The sequence below is a fragment of the Pollachius pollachius genome (assembly GCF_949987615.1).
Source record: "Pollachius pollachius genome assembly, chromosome: 1".
NCBI lineage: Eukaryota > Metazoa > Chordata > Actinopteri > Gadiformes > Gadidae > Pollachius > Pollachius pollachius.
Genome location: NC_136934.1, coordinates 17505764 through 17524020, shown reverse-complemented (window position 1 = coordinate 17524020; position 18257 = coordinate 17505764). Strand labels below are relative to the sequence as shown.

General features: G+C 49.4%; 2 protein-coding genes across 2 annotated transcripts in view; one reads left to right on the top strand and one right to left on the bottom strand.

Moving 5' to 3' along the window:
- The window catches only part of LOC307087289 (breakpoint cluster region protein), a 29027-nt gene extending 23365 nt beyond the window's left edge, over positions 1 to 5662 (bottom strand). Inside the window, exon 1 of the mRNA XM_079752809.1 lies at positions 3951 to 5662. Within this exon, the coding sequence (XP_079608935.1) occupies positions 3951 to 5208 (1258 nt within the window). The 5' untranslated portion in view covers positions 5209 to 5662. The remainder of the gene's footprint in view (positions 1 to 3950) is intronic.
- Positions 5663 to 6677: 1015 nt separating this feature from the next.
- Positions 6678 to 18113, top strand: ift81 (intraflagellar transport 81 homolog; the record flags this gene model as incomplete). The annotated part of the gene is made up of 18 exons (XM_079731764.1): positions 6678 to 6821; positions 6907 to 7010; positions 7102 to 7282; positions 7705 to 7794; positions 7915 to 7980; positions 8273 to 8383; positions 8941 to 9025; positions 9824 to 9987; positions 10090 to 10185; positions 10346 to 10492; positions 12777 to 12926; positions 14530 to 14658; positions 15387 to 15476; positions 16503 to 16589; positions 16720 to 16791; positions 17070 to 17155; positions 17544 to 17589; positions 17931 to 18113. The coding sequence occupies 18 exons, from the start codon at positions 6678 to 6680 to the stop codon at positions 18111 to 18113; spliced, it is 2031 nt and encodes a 676-aa protein (XP_079587890.1).
- Between the last annotated feature and the right edge of the window lie 144 nt (positions 18114 to 18257).

Below are 18257 nucleotides of genomic sequence, written 5' to 3'. Positions count from 1 at the left end.
CGATATCCCGGTTAGGTTCCCCCCACCCCCCACCCCCAAGCAGTTGTTTCAAGAGGTGAACATGTACAGCACTTTACAATTATTAACCCCCGCACGCCTTCACACACACACACACACACACACACACACACACACACACACACACAAGCAGCTGAGACATTCCATACACACTTGGCCTGCAGCACAGAGGGCTCTTTGAGAGACCAGGGTAGAGACAGAGGGGCGGGTTGGGTTGGAGTACCGGAGCACGAGGGACTAACAGTGGAAGCCTGGGGGGGGGGGGGGGGGGGTGTTGCTCAGGGTAGGGGGGTTATGTGGAGTGTTGGTCAGGGCAGGGGAGGTGTTGGTCAGGGTGGGGGGGTTGACATGATGTCATGGTGCCATGGAGGCCATTGATACAGCAGGACAGCCAGGAGCCTCCAGAGAAGCTGAACCTGAAGAAGCGGTGCCCTCTATAGTATCTCTCTCGCCCTCTACACTGTAGAGTCTAGACCAGAGGCCAGGTACCCGTACTGCAGAGTCTAGACCAGGTACCAGTACTGTAGAGTCTACAGTACTGGTACCTGGCCTCTGGTTTAGACTCTACAGTACTGGTACCTGGTCTAGACTCTGCAGTACTGGTACCTGGTCTAGACTCTGCAGTACGGGTACCTGACCCCTGGTCTAGACTCTAAAGTACTGGTACCTGGTCTAGACTCTACAGTACTGGTACCTGGCCCCTGGTCTAGACTCTAAAGAACTGGTACCTGGTCTGGACTCTACAGTACTGATACCTGGTCTATAACATACAGTACTGGTACCTGGCTCCGTCCAGCATCACAAATCCGGGCAACAAAACAAATTGAAATAAAAACCTTTGAATTACTTAAGCTTTGTTTTGTCCAGAGGGAATGATAATAAACAAAGATACACATACAATACCTTACATGGTGCTAGCCAACAGGACTGTTTACTTCTCCCTCCCCACAAGGGACACAAACAAGGCACTGACATTGAGATTGTGATGGGTCCAGTCTCTCCTGTTCTCAGTGTCATGATGATAATTAGCTACGAGCTAACAGAGTCTACAGGGAGTTGGCCTCCTTATGAAGACCGTTGATAACCGCTCTATTTACAACCAGCCCTGACAACTGCCCTAGATTACTAGAAACAGGGAAACTTTGTCATTCACAGACTCGTATTCATAAGGAAGGAAATTACATCAAACTAAAGAACAGACAGAGAGCAGCTGTTGTGTTTGAAAGGACTGTGCAGGACATTGGTGTACTGGTCGGGGGTTAGGTCTTCAACCTCCAGTCTGTCTGGGTTATCAGCCTCCAGGCCTGCCTTAGCATCATGTATCTCGAGAAAATGTGAAGCACCAAGAAGCTCTAGTCCTTACAGAACACTGGAAAGGCTGGAGGGTAGCCCCATGTTTCCAAGGTGCCTCCTCTGTAGAGCTCTTGTGAAACAGCGGCACGCAGCTAGCTAATTTATTAGACACCAACAAAAATGTTTCCCTGGAAGTCAGGGACCACAACAGAGAACCATTTTATTGTCCACCTTGGCTTGAAACCCTGTCTTGCCTAAATCCTGAGCACGCCATGTGCACAGTAACATTGTTATGACATCAGGAAAATAAATCCAGATTTATGGTAATCCACAAGGCACGGTTCTCTCACAAAGCAAAACACGCTGTTACCTCAAAAGCAGGTCAGCTTCGGACAGCCTCAGCAGGACGGATCAGATACAGCTGAACATTCAACATCATAGCTTCTGCTATTGGCGTTGGCCTTTCACCGCGAAAGAAGTTTAATTTGGTGGTGGAATATTCAACTTAGTAACTCAACTCTTTTGAAAAGGAAGAGGACTTGTCAGGGGTGGAAAAAGGGATAATCAATGATTGCATGTCTACGATAAAGTTTCATGTCTCGAGATACACTGAGACAGACCCGCATACTATTTATTTGATGCATTTTTGCAATTGGAGCAGTGTGCAACATTATACCTTATAGCGCACTATAGCGTCAGCCAACAGTCACATTTCAGCTTAGAACAGCATCACCTTATATAACAAAAGGCTATTCAGATCATTGGGTTAATCTGCTTTTTGTCAAATTTGCTTAAATGCCTAATCTGTATCCTAATTCAGCCTTTTGAAAACATGAGACTGCACGAACCACCCAATGGATGTTAATAATCGTAGCACGGTCATCCAATACTTTTGGATTGTCATCCCAGTATCAATATCTCTCTATTTATCTAGGCTTCATAGAGAGATCTGCAACTACTAAGCCTCTTTCACACTGGTTTGTGGGATAACTGTTCCGGCACCACAAGGGATTGTCCCTGTTCACACATGCAGCTACATTATGGAACATTTCCGTTGTTTGCCCTTTCACACATGACATAGCAACGCTGGATTTGGCTAAGGGAGCGTCCAACAGTTGGCGGTGATGGAACACTTATGGATGCCAACCGCCATAAAATTCACGGACTGAGGGAAGCCCCAGTATTGCGCACTCCATCCGGTTTCCAGCCATTTTTAAAAAAAGGAACTTGTTTGCAAAAAAAATAAGCGGTATATATAGTTATCGAATCACCCAATAAAGCATCAGGATGTAAAGTTAAACAGTATGTCCTTCTAATTGGTCCTCAGCCATGTGACTGGTTCACTCGCTCCACGTGAAAGCGTCTTACCTCAGACAGAAGTAGTCCTTTACGTGCCTCTCCTCTCATTCCCCTTTCATTCACAACACAGCACAGTGATCCAGAAATGCTACTAGAGCTTTGGCAGGACAATTCGATCCCTGTCATTGTTCAAACATGATCCCATGCAGGATATGTTCCTGAACATTGCAGGGAAAGACTGGATGCAGAAAGGGGCCCATCCACCCACCCACCCATCCATCCATCCATCCATCCATCCATCCATCCATCCATCCATTGCATAGACTGTTCAGTCACAAGGGGGCCTCTCTCATCATTATCATTGCAGTCCGAACCTGTATCTTTTTTCTGCCGCCTGGTCGATTCTATTGTATTACTTCAGTGTTGGATCGAGGGTTAGGGTTAGCAACCCTCACCCTCTAATAAGGCCAGGAACACAGGAAGTCTCCCCACTGGCCGCGTTCTTGGTGGTACGGACCATTTGCCTTTACCATCCTCGACATTAATGTTACATTGTCCCAGTGTCAAGACACACTCGAGGGTGAGGGATCCTCCATTGTGCTCACCCAGAACAACAGGAAGCGCTGATTTGTCGACAGGTTTTTTGATAGGAAGCAGCGTGACCCCCACCCTTCTCTTTCCCGCCAATCGCGATTGACTATGAAGTGCGTGTTGCCGGGAAGAGACCCAGCGCCTCTGTCCCAAACACCAGACCCAAAGAACCTTGATGTTGTGGCATGCTGACTGTAAGCCCCCCCAAGGTTCATTTACTGGGCGCCATTGATAACAACACAATGCTGAAGTCTGACAGGAAAGCACTCAGGAGTCTTGGACAGAGAGGCTGCCTGGGGCCAGGGGGCAGCCTCTCTGAGCAACACCGTGCTCACTGGGCCAGAGAGCAGGGGACTCTGAATAAAGGGGCCAGTCACTCTTACAAAAGGCTTAAGAAAGAAGAGAAAAAACACAGGGACAAACAAGGGAGGAAAGAAATGTCAGGGACTTGCTGCCATTGGGGCACTGGGAAAGCTTATCATATTCTGAGAGGGCTGGATAATCCCTGGGATTTTAGGTTGGTGAAATGTATCATCCCAGGTCAAAAGTACATTAGAGGAGATTGCAGGTGGATTTTTTTCAATACTTTATATATTATACATCAGGGTTGGCTTAAGCCACGCTGGCCTCATTTTAGACTGTGACTCGAGATAGGGGTGCCCCACATGCGTGCATGCTCAGCAATGATGTCCACGTCACTGCTCAACACTAGAGAGATGCAGGGCGCATAGTGGGTGTTTCAGTCCTACCTTGATCGCCTTGTAGGCTCCTGTCATGGGAGGTCCTGCTGGACGGCGGGGTGTCCCCGTCGCCGGCGCCGGTCCGGGGGGGTCTGCGGCCGTGAGCGGCGAGGGCCTGGGAGGCCAGCGCCTGCTGCTGCCGACGCTTCAGGGCAAGCGGCGTGGGGGGGCTGCCGCTCTCCGGGGACCGCTGGGAGGGCGAGCGGCTCTCCCCCCGGGACACAGAGCACGAGGTGGGGCTCGGGGACACGTGGCTGGACGGGCCCGAGGAGAAGTCCTCCTCGCTGGACGTCAGGTTCTCGTTGGAGCTGCCGTCGGGCGTGTAGCCGCCCGCCACATCCTCACAGCTGCCCGGCGAGTAGGAGCGCCGAGGCCAGGTGAGGCGGCGGTCGTCCTCCTCGCCGTCGCCACCGCCGTGTCGTGTGTCCCGAATGTGGACGACCCGGGCCACCCTGTCTGCCATCAGCCCCCCGACGTACACACTGGTGTAGGGCTGGACACACTCTTGTGTCCCTCCTCCGCCGGAACGGGCGGTGAGGTCGTCATAGGAACCGAAGCCACAGCCGTCCTCCACGGAGCGGCCCCGGAGGACAGACCGTCCCGTGTCTGCTACGGCGGCCGAGAGGTGGCCCGGGAAAGAGGGGAGGGACCTCTTGCGCTCCATCTGCATGGCCTGGCAGCCCAGGGCACTGATCCGGTCGGAGACGTCGCGGTCGTTCACCCTGACCAGCCCTTTCTGCTGGTGGTACTCCATGTTCACGTAGAAGGCTCTGTCTGCACACTGAGAGTCGGCTCTCTTGATGCGCTCAAAGTTACACCTCAGGGCCGCCACGGAGCCCACGCCCACCGGGATGTCCGGTGTCTCCTGGGGCGGGGTGGACACACAGTCTGTGTCACACCTCTGTGTGTTTGACGGGGGAACACAGTCCGCCTCACCTTCGGGAAGCTGGGTAGATCTAGTCATCTCTTCCCGTAACGCCTGGGAACTCTCTGGACACACGGGCGGGTCTCCCGCGTTCGCCTGAGGCGCCTTCCTGAAGCCCCAGTGCTGGCCGTCATACGACTTCCTCTCCTTGGCGAGGATGGTCTGGAGGTAGATCATCCGGAAGCGCTCTTTGTTCACCTCTTTCTCCAGGTGCCTGATAGATGACTTGCATTTGTCCAGTTCATGTTCAATGTCCCCCTGGGAGTTCAGGTCCATGCATGGGGGCTCGGACTCAGGAAACTGGGCCCTCCAAGCCTCCATGAACCCTACAGGCTCAAACATATCTTTAACCCTATAATTAGATTAAGTTTAACAAAAAGGTTTCTTCTTTAAAACTATCAGTTTCACAAACAGCTGTCCACCACTAACAGCTCTCATTGTGGCTAGTTCAATTTACACAAAAATATATATAAAAATATATATATTTAACGGTGACTCATACAGCGAATGCATTAATTAGGTAGGATGTCTACTCACAGAAATTTAAAGTTCATCTTCCAGAAAAATCATCCTGAAGCAAACTCCCATCGCTGTTTAACATACAACACATTCGTTGCTATTCCTGGAACTGTGCTCCAAAGCTTTCCGTGTAGTTAGTTATCGCTGTCCAAGTGGGAGACAGAACCTTGTCCTGATCTTCTACTGAAACAAGTCCTGATCTTATGCTGAACCGTCCTGATATTTTGCTTTTCGCTGGTTAGCCAGGGCAGAAAGAGGAGGGGCTAGACCGTCCAGATCTGTAAATGTTTTGTTATCATCTCAGATAAATGCCTTAAATGTTTGCTGGCTTCGAAGTACATACCGTCCCTTGATGTATTTCGTATCTAGCAGGTGCGTGGAGGCCAGTGGAGCCGAAAGGTTCCCCTCGTCCCAAGTCGGATGTCCAGTCAGATGTCCCGCCGGTTTGTTTACCAAACCTTTTTACAAGATCCTTCTTGGAAATAAAAAAAACGCAGACGTATTTTCTTCGAGTCGACTGACCAGGATGGTTGGAAAGGTCGCTTTGTTTCTCCACACGTCCCCTACCCTTCAGTATATCTATATCATATATATGACATGTTTCCATATCTCAGATAAAGCAAAGGTTTTCCCTAACTTTGCTGTCCTGGGAAAAGTCCGCCATCTAACGGTCCACTTGGTGTCTGTCTGCTGTGGTACCAGAAAGGCAAAGAGAGGACGTATATGTTTCCATATATGATATATAATATAACAGATTTAATACAACTATGAATAAAACGCGGTAAACAACTTTTTTAAATGTTGTTCTGGCGAAATTGATCTTACGGTGAGGCAATAACTAATACATTAGAAAGGAATGTGTTGTATGTGTTTTCTTTGATTTTGATTTTCAACGGCTCAACGTATCTGTTTCCTAATAACGATGATACGATTACTAACATTTAGATTTAGTCTTTCTCTCAGATGACTCAGATTATTGACGCGTTTTTGCGCAGCATTGCGCAAAGGGACGGTCGTGAACAGGCGCTGTGATACAACTTCCGGTTAGCAACCAGATCTGACGCTGTCGCCTGGTATCCAAGTCGGAGTTTCATACTGTCGAACTAACGTAGTTGTTTACTAAGATTACATTTAGATGTATACGTTATGTTTTATATATCGGGTATTTGGATGCATATTGGATAAGTCGATATTTAGCGCAATAATCAAATGTGTTTAGCCGCCTGGTAACCAGAAGAAGTGCCGCTGTGAAGCTTACTGATAATTACTGTATATCATATACTGATAAAAAAATGAGCCAACAACTCAAATTCGTGGTTGAACAACTCAACAAAGAACCCTTCAAGAAGAACTTTAATCTGATCATGTTTGACTCACTTGAGCCAATGCAACTACTGCAGAATTTAAATGATGTTTTGGCCGAGATTGACCCAAAGGTGAGATAATGACTAATGCATCAGAGAAGAAGTTTGTGTTACTTCTGTGATGTTCACATATCTATCTGGTTGGATTTCTTTCCAGCAAGCCATCGATATCCGAGAGGAGCAGCCGGAGCAGACCGCTAAGAGGATGTTTTCAATGCTGGGGATGCTGAAGTACAAGCCGCTGGGGCCCCAGGCAGACGCGTCAGTCCTTACATTATGACGACTTCACCTTGTTTCACTGGGGCTGCTGCTGGTTAAAGCGGTTGATGATGTTCTCTGTTGTGTCGTTCAGGAGCAGCTTCAGACGCGGCCTGGTGACGGGCAGCAAGCCTGTCATCCACCCTCTGCTCCAGTGGCTGCTGCAGAGGCTCCCTGAGCTGAGGAAACGGGCCTACCTCGCCCGCTACCTCGTGAAGCTGGAGGTCCCCGCCGAGTTCCTGCAGGATGACGTAATCAGTGACACCTTTCACCAGGTAGGACGCACCGCTCTGTAGCGGGGGGTTGGTAGGCTACTCTGCTCTCCATGCTGTGACCCACCTACAGAGGTACGGGACCCCCCCCCCATATACTGTGTGCAGAAAAACCTACAAGACATTCATTACGAAATTCGAAAAATCATGTCATTCTTCAGTCACACAAATTCTATATGTATTTATATATACTGTATATAAATACATATATATAAAAAGTAATTGTGGCCATCCCACGACCCCCTTGACGTGACCCCCTTGACGTGAACCCCTTGACCTGACCCCCTTGACGCGACCCCCTTGACGCGACCCCCTTGATGTGACCCCCTTGACCCCCGACCCACAGTTACCACTGACAGGGAGAGGTTCATCCTAACCACCTTAATGTCAGAAGCTGTGTATATTGAAGACTCCTCTGTGTTCAGTATGAGGAGCTGGTGGAGACCTTCAAGACCTACCACAGGGAGTGTGAGCAGCTGAAGACCTCCGGCTTCTCCACCGCAGAGATCAGAAAGGTCAGCAGAGACAAATGTATCTTATAGCTCGCGCTGCAAAAGATACTCAAAGTCCTCATGTATGCATTTGGATAACTTTCTCCTTATTAAGATTTGACCTTCTGATTTGATCATATGCAGGACATCGGGGTGATGGAGGAGGAAAAGGATCAACTCATCAAGCGTGTAGAAAGGCTGAGGAAGAGAGTAAGTCCCAAAATAAACATTATTCTATTCAAATATAGATGTGGAATATATGTATTATCTTAAAATGGCCAGGAGTCTCTGTAGCATACATATTGATAATGTGAACCGCATGCTAATGCAATTCAATCATACATTTATCTACTAGGATTGAGCTATCCCACTTCGGGCCAGGCCGTTGTGGTGTTGAAATAGATGCATCGACTCCGATAACTGGGACATCTTAGGGCCTTCAGATCTTCTGCTGACTACGTGACGATCCGTGTGTTTGTGCATAACATGATGTGGCCACTAGGTGGACACAGTGCCCAACCACCAGCGCATGTTGGATCTGGCCAGACAGCTGCGCGTGGAGAAGGAGAGAGAAGAGGCCCTCGCCCATCAGAAGCAAGAACAGAAAAACCAAGTAACTGACTTTCTTCTAACCTCCACAATAAGTGGCCATCGCACTGATGGTCTCTGAGGGGCCCAACTGGAGGGGTTCTGGAGGGGTCCCACTGGAGGGGTCCCACTGGAGGGGTCCCCCTGGAGGGGTCCCACTTGAGGGGTCCCACTGGAGGGGTCCCCCTGGAGGGGTCCCACAGAGGATCCCTGCTGTAACATGTTGTTTGTTGTGCTCTGTAATGTGCTTGTTTTGTGTGTTGTGTGGTGTGCTCTGTAATGTGTTGTGCTCTGTTTTGGGTTGTGTGGTGTGCTGTCTGTTGTGCTCTGCAACGTTTTGTGTGTTGTGCTCTGTAACTTGTGTGTTTTGTGTTGTGCTCTGTAACAAGTTGTGTGTTGTGCTCTGTAACAAGTTGTGTGTTGTGCTCTGTAACGTGGTGTGTGGTGTGTTGTTCTCTGTAACATGTTGTGTGTTGTGTTGTTACGTGTTGTGTGGTGTGTTGTGTGCTTTGCTCTGTAACGTGTTGTGCGTTGTGTGTAGTGTGTTCTGCTCTGTAACGTGTTGTTGTGTGATGTTTTCAGCTGTTCCGGGCGGAGCAGCGTCTGCAGGTCAGTCTTCAGAAGCTGAAGGACCTCCGTCAGGCCTCCGTTGACGCAGACCCAGAAAGTGAGTTGTAGCATTGTCTTGGAAACCAACCACAGATGGATGTTGGTGTTGAAGGACTGTGGAAGAGCTCTGGGCTGTGTCACAGGGTTTAATCATTATAACACACACTAAGGATGTATTATACAATGGTTTATTACAGAGTCACACACACGCACACAAACACACACACACCCTCCAGTCACAGTCCCATTTGCTCATCAGCTGGCTTATATCTGTTAACATACAAAACTGAATACAAACAGAGTGACTAGAGTTTCTATTTTTACTTACGTCTTTTAATAGAAAGAGGCAAATAGTTACACTCTTTGTCTTGTGGTTGGACAGTTAGTTGGTGGCAGGGATAGGTTATTCAACCAATGGACCTCATGATGTGGTTATGTTTTCATGCAAGTCCATTGTGTTGAACCCTCATGGTCATTGAGGGAACAGAACAATACAAATAATAAATTATATTATCATGGGACTCCACTGAAAGAGCTGCTTTATGTCACCTTAACTCAACGTCATAGGGTTCACCTGGAAAACACAAAACGTTGACTTGTACATAAAACAATAAATGTACAAAGAATGATGACATCATTGACAAAATGTATGACGTCAACATTGACAATGAATGATGTCATCATCGACGAGTGAAAGAGGTGAGTTGGCGCTAGTGTTGGGCACCCGGATTTCCGTCTCTAAGTTCAGACGGCCGGCTGGCTCGGAGCTCCCTCTGTGATGATTACGAGCAAGGATCAGACGCGGTTCGACGGGTCCGTGGAGCTGAGGTCTTGTCTTTGTTCACCGGCTCTCCAGGCCTGATGAGGAGACTGGAGGAGGAGATCAAGATCAACACGTACATTGTGATGGAGAAGCTGCCCAAGGAGCTGGAGAGCACGCGCCGCTCACTGCACTTCCTGCAGAAGGTGGCGTCGGAGCCGTCGCTGGGGCCGGCCGAGCTGCAGGAGATGGAGGACAAGGTGAAGAGTAGATATGAACACAATACCGGCAGCAGCAACTACCGAGTTGGAGTTCAAGCTCCTGGCTCTCTTGCTCTCTGAGTGCTCCTCATGTTCCAACAGATCAAGGAGGTCAGCGCTCAGATCAACCAGCTGACGGAGAAGAGGATGATGAGGAGCGACCCCATGGATGACAAACTCACTCTGTTCAGGCAGCAGGTCAGCCTCCACCACCATGATGATACAGACAGTGTTCACTCCTATAGATACATACATGGATGGATGGATGGATGGATAGATATTAACTTACACATGTATGTCTAAATGTGAGTTACAAATGGCTAACCACATGCTCCATCGCCTGGACTGCTCCACACAGGCCTCCATCATCAGCCGGAAGAAGGAGGCGAGGGCGGAGGAGCTGCAGCGGGCCAGGGAGGAGCTGGCGGCGGCCGAGAGGGAGCTGACCCAGAGGAGCAGTCAGGCCCGCGGAGGGGACGGAGAGGAGGTGGTCCGGGGGGACGAGGTACAGCAGAGACTGGGGGAGAGGAGGTGGTCCAGGGGGACGAGGTACAGCAGAGACTGGGGGAGAGGAGGTGGTCTGTTGGGACGAGGTACAGCAGAGACTGGGGGAGAGGAGGTGGTCTGTTGGGACGAGGTACAGCAGAGACTGGGGGAGAGGAGGTGGTCCGGGGGGACAAGAGAGCAGAGACTGGGGGAGAGGAGGGGGTCAGAGGGGACGAGGTACAGCAGAGACTGGGGGAGAGGAGGTGGTCCGGGGGGACGAGGTACAGCAGAGACTGGGGGAGAGGAGGGGGTCCGAGGGGACGAGGTACAGCAGAGACTGGGGGAGAGGAGGTGGTCCGGGGGGACGAGGTACAGCAGAGACAATATACCCCCTCGGTTTTACACAGGCAAGACAGGGAATTTGCAGGGTGTGCCAAGCTGCGACCATACCAACTTGGCGGTGTAAAAATGCCTACTGAGACACAGACTAATGATGAATGAACCCTTTGGGATCCAATCAACAACGGTGAGGGTTAGGGTTACCCTCTAACCCTCCTCACCCCTTAACCCCTAATAGTTTGTGATCCAGATGAACCTTCCATATAATCCGTTTATTTGCTAAATTTGTCTCTTGTTTCATCATTCCAAAGTGTCTTGTACGTTGGAAGAACCAAAAAACCCCAGTGGCTAATTCTTTTCCTATACAAACACGAGATCAGCCGACTGTCTAATGTAAAATTTTCCTATTTTCTCCTCCTCCTCCCCTCTCCTCCGGTCCCCCCCCCCCCCCCGAATCCCATGAAGGCTTTAAATAGACCCAGGCAGACAGAACCCAGGGACAGACACTGAGCTAGACGACTCTGTGAACCGTCCCCACACCCATCCCTCATCCCCACTCTCGTGCTATCAGGCTCCAGTGTGAGGCGAGCAGTTTAAACAAAGAACGTGTGTTTTGTCTTTCCACGAGCCTTCCGGTATATGTAACTTATCCCGTGACAAGCCCCCCCCCCCCCCCCCACCAGGAGACAACCTTTAAGGAAACATAAATGAGAGCTCTTAAGCAGTCTGCTGTGCCAAGAACCATGAGCTGCTGTGTGTCAGCCTGCACTTGGTGGTCTGCTCCATGAGTCCCAGTGATAAAGAGAGGGCATGCTCCCTCCTATATAGACCCACTGTACCCTCCCAGATACACCAAGATCACATTGTTCCCCTCCGCACTATAAATAGTGTGTATGGATGAGCGTGAATGTGTTTGTGTGTGTGTCTTCTTTACACACACACACACACACACACACACACACACACACACACACACACACACAGTAATCAGTATCCCTATAGCTGGGCCACAAGGCCACAGTGGAAGTGATCACCTTATCAGAGGTATTTTCCATTCCCCAGGAGGTGTCATTCCATCTCCGCCCCCCCAGGCCTTTAGGAGCGGCCACACTCCCATCTGCTTGTCTCTGGTTGGCCGCTTACTCCTGAGCGCTCCCAGGGAACCGGCCAATCCACCCTGGGGCTATATTCAGTCTGGGTTGACTTCAAACCGTGTGTATGACGTGAGAACACAGATGCTCCTTTCATCCCTGAACAAAACCAAACTATTTATTTACCTGAAACACTCAATGCATGTTTATTTATAGCCTGTCCTTGTGTCCGCGCCATCGATTTGTTTTGTGAGTGTGTGTATTTATGTCATGACGGAGGAGCCTGCAGCCACTTCAGCAGCAGGTCCCAGGACAGTCTGTGGGTGACGCGGGAACACCACGCTGCCTTGTTGAGCTGCGCTAATTCCTCTCACCACCTTGTCTACCCTTGATCTATCAAAATACACGCAACTCATGTCCCAGAGAGGCCACAGCATGCTTCCACCGTGAGGGCTGGGCACAGCTCTCCTTTCCCATGTGAGATACATTTATAGAAGCTTCAGTGTGGAGGAGGCTCTGCTGACAGCAGAGAGACAGCTACTGGGATCGAGGCAGGGAGGAGGGGGGGATGAAGGGGAATGGGGGGAAGGAGAGAGGGAGAGAGGGACCAGGAAGTCATGTCAGTAGAGCTGAAGCCAGCTGGAGATGCCCTCTGGGGCCTGAAGGGGTGACTGCTGCATCGGACTGTTTTAATGTGCCCCCTACATGCAGAACAGTGACTCAACTCTCTCCTCACCCATCACCCACCCTTCCTCCCCTCAGTGTCACAGGTCATTGGAAAAGGGCCACGCCACATTACCGTGAATCACAAGGCAACCTCTTCCTCATTTCTCCCTTGACGGTTCTGTTGTGCCATCACTTCCTGTGTTTCAGCTCAAGCGGTTGGTGGCCAAGCTGCGAGTTAAGGGTAGCACGCACAAGAAGAGGAGGGCAGAGCTGGCCGAGCTGAAGGCGGAGAACGGCGTGCTAGAACGCACCGAGGAGGTCCTGCGCCAGAGGAACCAGGACGTCCTGCAGCAGCTGGTAGGCCTACCGTCAGTACATAACACTAGGCCTACCGTCAGTACATAACACTAGACCTACTGTCAGTACATAACACTAGACCTACCGTCAGTACCTAACACTAGACCTACCGTCAGTACATAACACTTGACCTACCGTCAGTACATAACACTAGGCCTACCGTCAGTACCTAACACTAGACCTACCGTCAGTACATAACACTAGACCTACGGTCAGTACATAACACTAGGCCTACCGTCAGTACCTAACGCTAGACCTACGGCCAGTACCTAACACTAGGCCTACCGTCAGTACCTTACATTAGGCCTACCGTCAGTACCTAACACTACCGTAAGTACCGACCACTAGGCCTACCGTCAGTACCTAACATTAGGCCTACCGTCAGTACCTAACACTAGGCCTACCGTCAGTACCGACCACTAGGCCTACTGTTAGTGCCGACCACTAGACCTACCGTCAGTACATAACACTAGGCCTAGGTGGAGCGATGACAGAGCAGGCATGAGGTGCATTAAAACAGACCAGGTTACTATTTAGGAACCCCCAGATGCTGGGGCACAAGTTTTGTTTGTCTGACAAGATGGCCACCCATCCCAACCCTGCAATCAAAATATTCAAGAATGTCCTCCAAATAGTCCCCTACTCCCCCGGCCTGCGCCTCCTTCTCTCTGTAGTCTCCTCATAGATCACGACACACCCAATCCCTGTTTTAATACATGAGGACATTATGTCAAGTGGATGTAAAACAGCTTCCTAGGAAGGGCTTTACTGCTGCCACGCCTCCCTGAGTGCTTTCAGCGTCTGACCTGGAGCCAGCCGGCCGTCCTCCACTGTCTCTCCTCATCACACACGTACATACATGCAGTCTCACTCTACTCGTTGTCTTTTTTTTTTGTGTTTATTTTACATGCAGGGGAGGTGCTGTAGTCCATTAACCACCCCTTTGTCCTTTGTTTCACCAGTTGTGTCAGCTAGCATATATTGTGGTACCCTTACCAGGTCCATCTAGCTGCTATGTTCAGCTGCTTGTCGGGCAGCTATTGTTCTACTCATAGTGAGGGATTCAACAGATTCTTTAAATATGTTCCTGTCTCCTGACTGCTCCGCCTGTCTGTCTGTCTGTTCGTCTGACACAATGCTGCCGCCTTAACACCGCTCGGCTCTGGCAGAGCTTCAAGAGCTCCAGCTCACTGCTAAACTAGCCATGTGCTACATCCATCCATTACAAAGTAATTTTACAATCATTTAAACATGGGATTAGCAAAGACAATACATGAATTGGGTCAACGGAAATACAACACACCTCTTTAAACCACCACTCCAACTTGTTTACCATTTAGTTAAATCTTTTGTTGGGAAAATAGTTTTTCCCAAACAAAACTATTTGGAAAATATTAACATTACTTGTTTGTTGAGAGCATTATATATAGTTTAACCTACCTTGTTCAGAAATATTAATACATTATATATTGTTATTATATAATATAATATAATTATATATTATATTATATAATAACTAATTATATAAATGGGCTATTTATATAATTCCCTGTGTGTGCGTGTTTGTGTGTGTGTGTGTGTGTGTGTGTGTGTGTGCGCATAGCAATCCATGGAGGAGCAGAAGGGCATCTCTGGGTTCAGCGACACCCAGGAGGAGCTGGAGCGCGTCTCAGCTGCAAAGAGCGAGCTGGATGACGTGAAGGGACGCACGCTAGACGACATGTCTGAGATGGTAACTGTTATCATGCTAACAACATGTCTAAGATGGGAGCTATTGAGAAAAGGTTACATGCTACCAACCATTTTTTGCATGGGCAGAGGCCAGTACTCCCAACTAGACAATGATAATGCTAGGCCCTGTTGACACTGGGCCTATTCCCCAGAACACAAGAGAAGGGTTGAAGATATCTTGAAGATTGGGTCGGACCTTCTCTGTGTTCAGCTGCTCTGACACTTAATGACCAACAGAGCACCAGAGGCTAATCCATTAAGATAGTGATTGCTCAGACTCTCTGCATTATCATAATAGCTACTCAGCTTTTTTAGTATATATGGTTGCCAACAGAAGACATATTCATCATCAGCCTGTTGACCATCATGGATCATCATGGTGTCAACAACTGGCTTCAACTGGCTGCAGCAGCTTTCCAAATAGTCTCAGATAGTTGGTTTATTCTTATTGAGTGTTTTTTATTCTTTAGTTTTGTGTCCTTGATGCTGGCAGGTTGCATACGTGATTTTGAATAAGAAACACGGCACTCCGGCTCTAGAATTCAGGTTAACCGCGACTTTCCATCCTGAGTGTGTTAAAGGCTGCAACCGGTTCAGCGTTCACACATCCAAGAAGATCCAGAGATAGAATTTTTAGATTCAGACTGCTCATCGTTGATCCAAATCCTGCAGTCCATTCCACTCTCTGCCTCTGTCTCTGTCTCTCTCTCTGTCTCTCTCGCTCTCCAGGTGAAGAAACTGAACTCAATGATAGCGGAGAAGAAGACGGCTCTGGCCCCGATCATCAAGGAGCTCAGGCCTCTGAGACAAGAGTGTCAGGTGATCCACACACACACACACACACACTCACCCACTCACTCACTCACTCACTCACTCACTCACTCACTCACTCACTCACTCACTCACTCACAGTGGGCATCTCATCTGGGTTCTGTGATCATCACACACACACACACAACATTATATATAGTATATATAATATACTTAACAATTATTCGCCGAAGGCGAAGTGAATTGTGGGGAATAGTCCCCGAGACCGAAAGTCGGGGGGACAATTCCCCACTATTCACGGAGCCTGAGGTGAATAATTGATTTAGTATATTAGTATATTAGTGTGTAGCATATACTAAATATATATATATATATATATATATATATATATATATATATATATATAGATGTGTATACCTAGTACAGGCCCACAATTCATATTATTTTGAATATGAATTGAACACTATGTGTTATGCTTTATGTTAATGTGTGCTGCAGAAATGTTGTGGAGTTATATTTTAAGAGCTGAATCAGAGCGGATGGAGGGTTTGCAGTGTTTGGCCAGAGAAGTGCTGACTAGTGGGAGGGCATCTAACAAGCACGTCCCTTTAATAGTCACATCTAGTTCAGATTCAAAAACCATGATGATCATTATTATGAATTATTATTATTACTGCTGTATCCCAATATTAACAGAAAGGCTAAGCTTATAGTAATTTGTAAAGATGACCTTTATTCCTGACTAAATGGGGTTGTCCTTGTTCTAGCGAGAACCTCTTCAAATAAGATCCGCTTTCATGCCGTCTATAAATAATGAGTCCAGAGGGAAAGTTCCCCCCGTATTGTTGGTCAGAGTAGAGGATTACATTTTTTTTGCACGTGTTCGCAGAAAGGTGCGCCATTGAGCCTGGCCACGGCCCTAGTAATGAAGGCATCAGAGAAAACACCTCAAAAGACTTTAGCTTCTTGCTAGCCACGAGTCAAGCTTTTCGGAATTATTATTTAGTTGAATTGCTTATATTGTTATATTGTATGTCATTTAATTAAGGGTGTGTGTGTGTTGCTCGTCATAAGGCCTTGACCCAGGAGTACGAGGAGAAGAAGGCCCAGTACGACAGCTGTGCTGCTGGGCTAGAGAGCAACCGGTCCAAGCTGGAACAGGTGCAAGTGAATAAATAATGAAGCAGCCAAACAAAGTCTGTTGTTTTATTTGATGGACCCCCCCCCCCAGAACCCACACAGTCCCTCCCCTGCTGAACCCTGTCCCTTTTGTGTGTTTGAAACGATGCAGGAGGTGAAGGCGCTGAGAGAGGAGACCGCGCAGGAGGAAAACCGATACCACGAGCTCAACTGCATGAAGCAGGCAAGGAGCGTCCGCACCGGACAGCGCCTCCTCATCCCCCACACAATAATTTTACTGGCCCCCCGGCCCCTCCACCTCAACCAGGCCTCTATGTGAACCAATATGAGCTTTGAAGAACTAGTGGGCCTGCCTCCTATAGATCTGCGCCCAGTGTCTATTGTTGGCCCCCCCATATCTCCTGACTGTCCTGCTGATCACACTGTCCCCCATATCTCCTGACAGTCTATGCGCCCCCCCCCATTCCCCATATCTCCTGACTGTCCTGTTGACCCCCCCAGATGGCTGAGGTGCAGCTGCAGCGGGCCCTGGAAGAGACCAGAGCCTACGTGTCGTCAGACCCTCAGGAGAGGAAGAAGGCTGTCAGGTGAGCCAGCAGCTTCTCCCCCCCCCCCCCCCCCCCCCCGACCCCCTTCCATTCCCCCTGGACACTCATATTACAGCAACATCACGGAACACTGCTGTCGCCTGTGGCAACGCAGTGCACCCAGCCTCAATAACCTCGACGGGGGAAGGCCAAATCGCGCTGGCTGGCTGACGAGGGGGGGGGGTGGCGGTCCGGACCCTCGGCAGGACAAGAGAGAGAGACTCGTGGCTCACTTGCCCGTTAGCTTAGCGTGCTTCAAGTCTGGGCCTTGAATCCCGGATTCCTCTCATTCTCATCCATTCTGGGGTTCCCTGTCGCTCTGTTGGCCGTCAATGAATCTGAAGTACATGATGATATGATCACTGACCTGTGTGTGTATTCCCTGCAGAGAGGTGTACATGAAGAGCATTGCAGAGCAGGACACTCTGGGAAAGGTGAGCAGGGTGGGGGTCCTCTGTGGAGTCGGGGGTCTCTCTTTGGAGTAGGGGGTAGAGCATCATACCCTTCACCATCAGCACACTGGATTACATCACTGCACGTTAGACGGAGAGTGAAGTCATTAATGGAAGTGCTCCGAGCGCCCATCAATCTGCATTTGAATAAAACTGTAATTAATCAATTAATCAATGGGATGGGAGCCACATTGAGGCGAAGTTGGGTAATTGTACACATACCCGTGACTAAAAATGGGAGGATGGCGATGATCCGGAATCCCTTTTAAGACGTCCCACTCACGGCCTCCTTCAACCCCCTCCCTGATCACTCCGTTACTCAGAAGCTGCGCGAGAAGCAGAAGGCGGTCAGGGAGAGCCACGGCGCTAACATGAAGCAGGTGAAGATGTGGAGGGACCTGGAGCAGCTACTGGACTGCAAGAAGCAGTGCTTCCAGCGGGCACAGATCCAGGCCTCCACGGGCCAGGTGGTGGAGGAGGGGGCGGAGGACTGGCTGGTGCTGTGAACAGGTGGTGGAGGAGGGGGCGGAGGACTGGCTGGTGCTGTGAACAGGTGGTGGAGGACTGGCTGGTGCTGTGAGCAGGTGGTGGAGGAGGGGATGGAGGACTGGCTGGTGCTGTGAACAGGTGGTGGAGGACTGGCTGGTGCT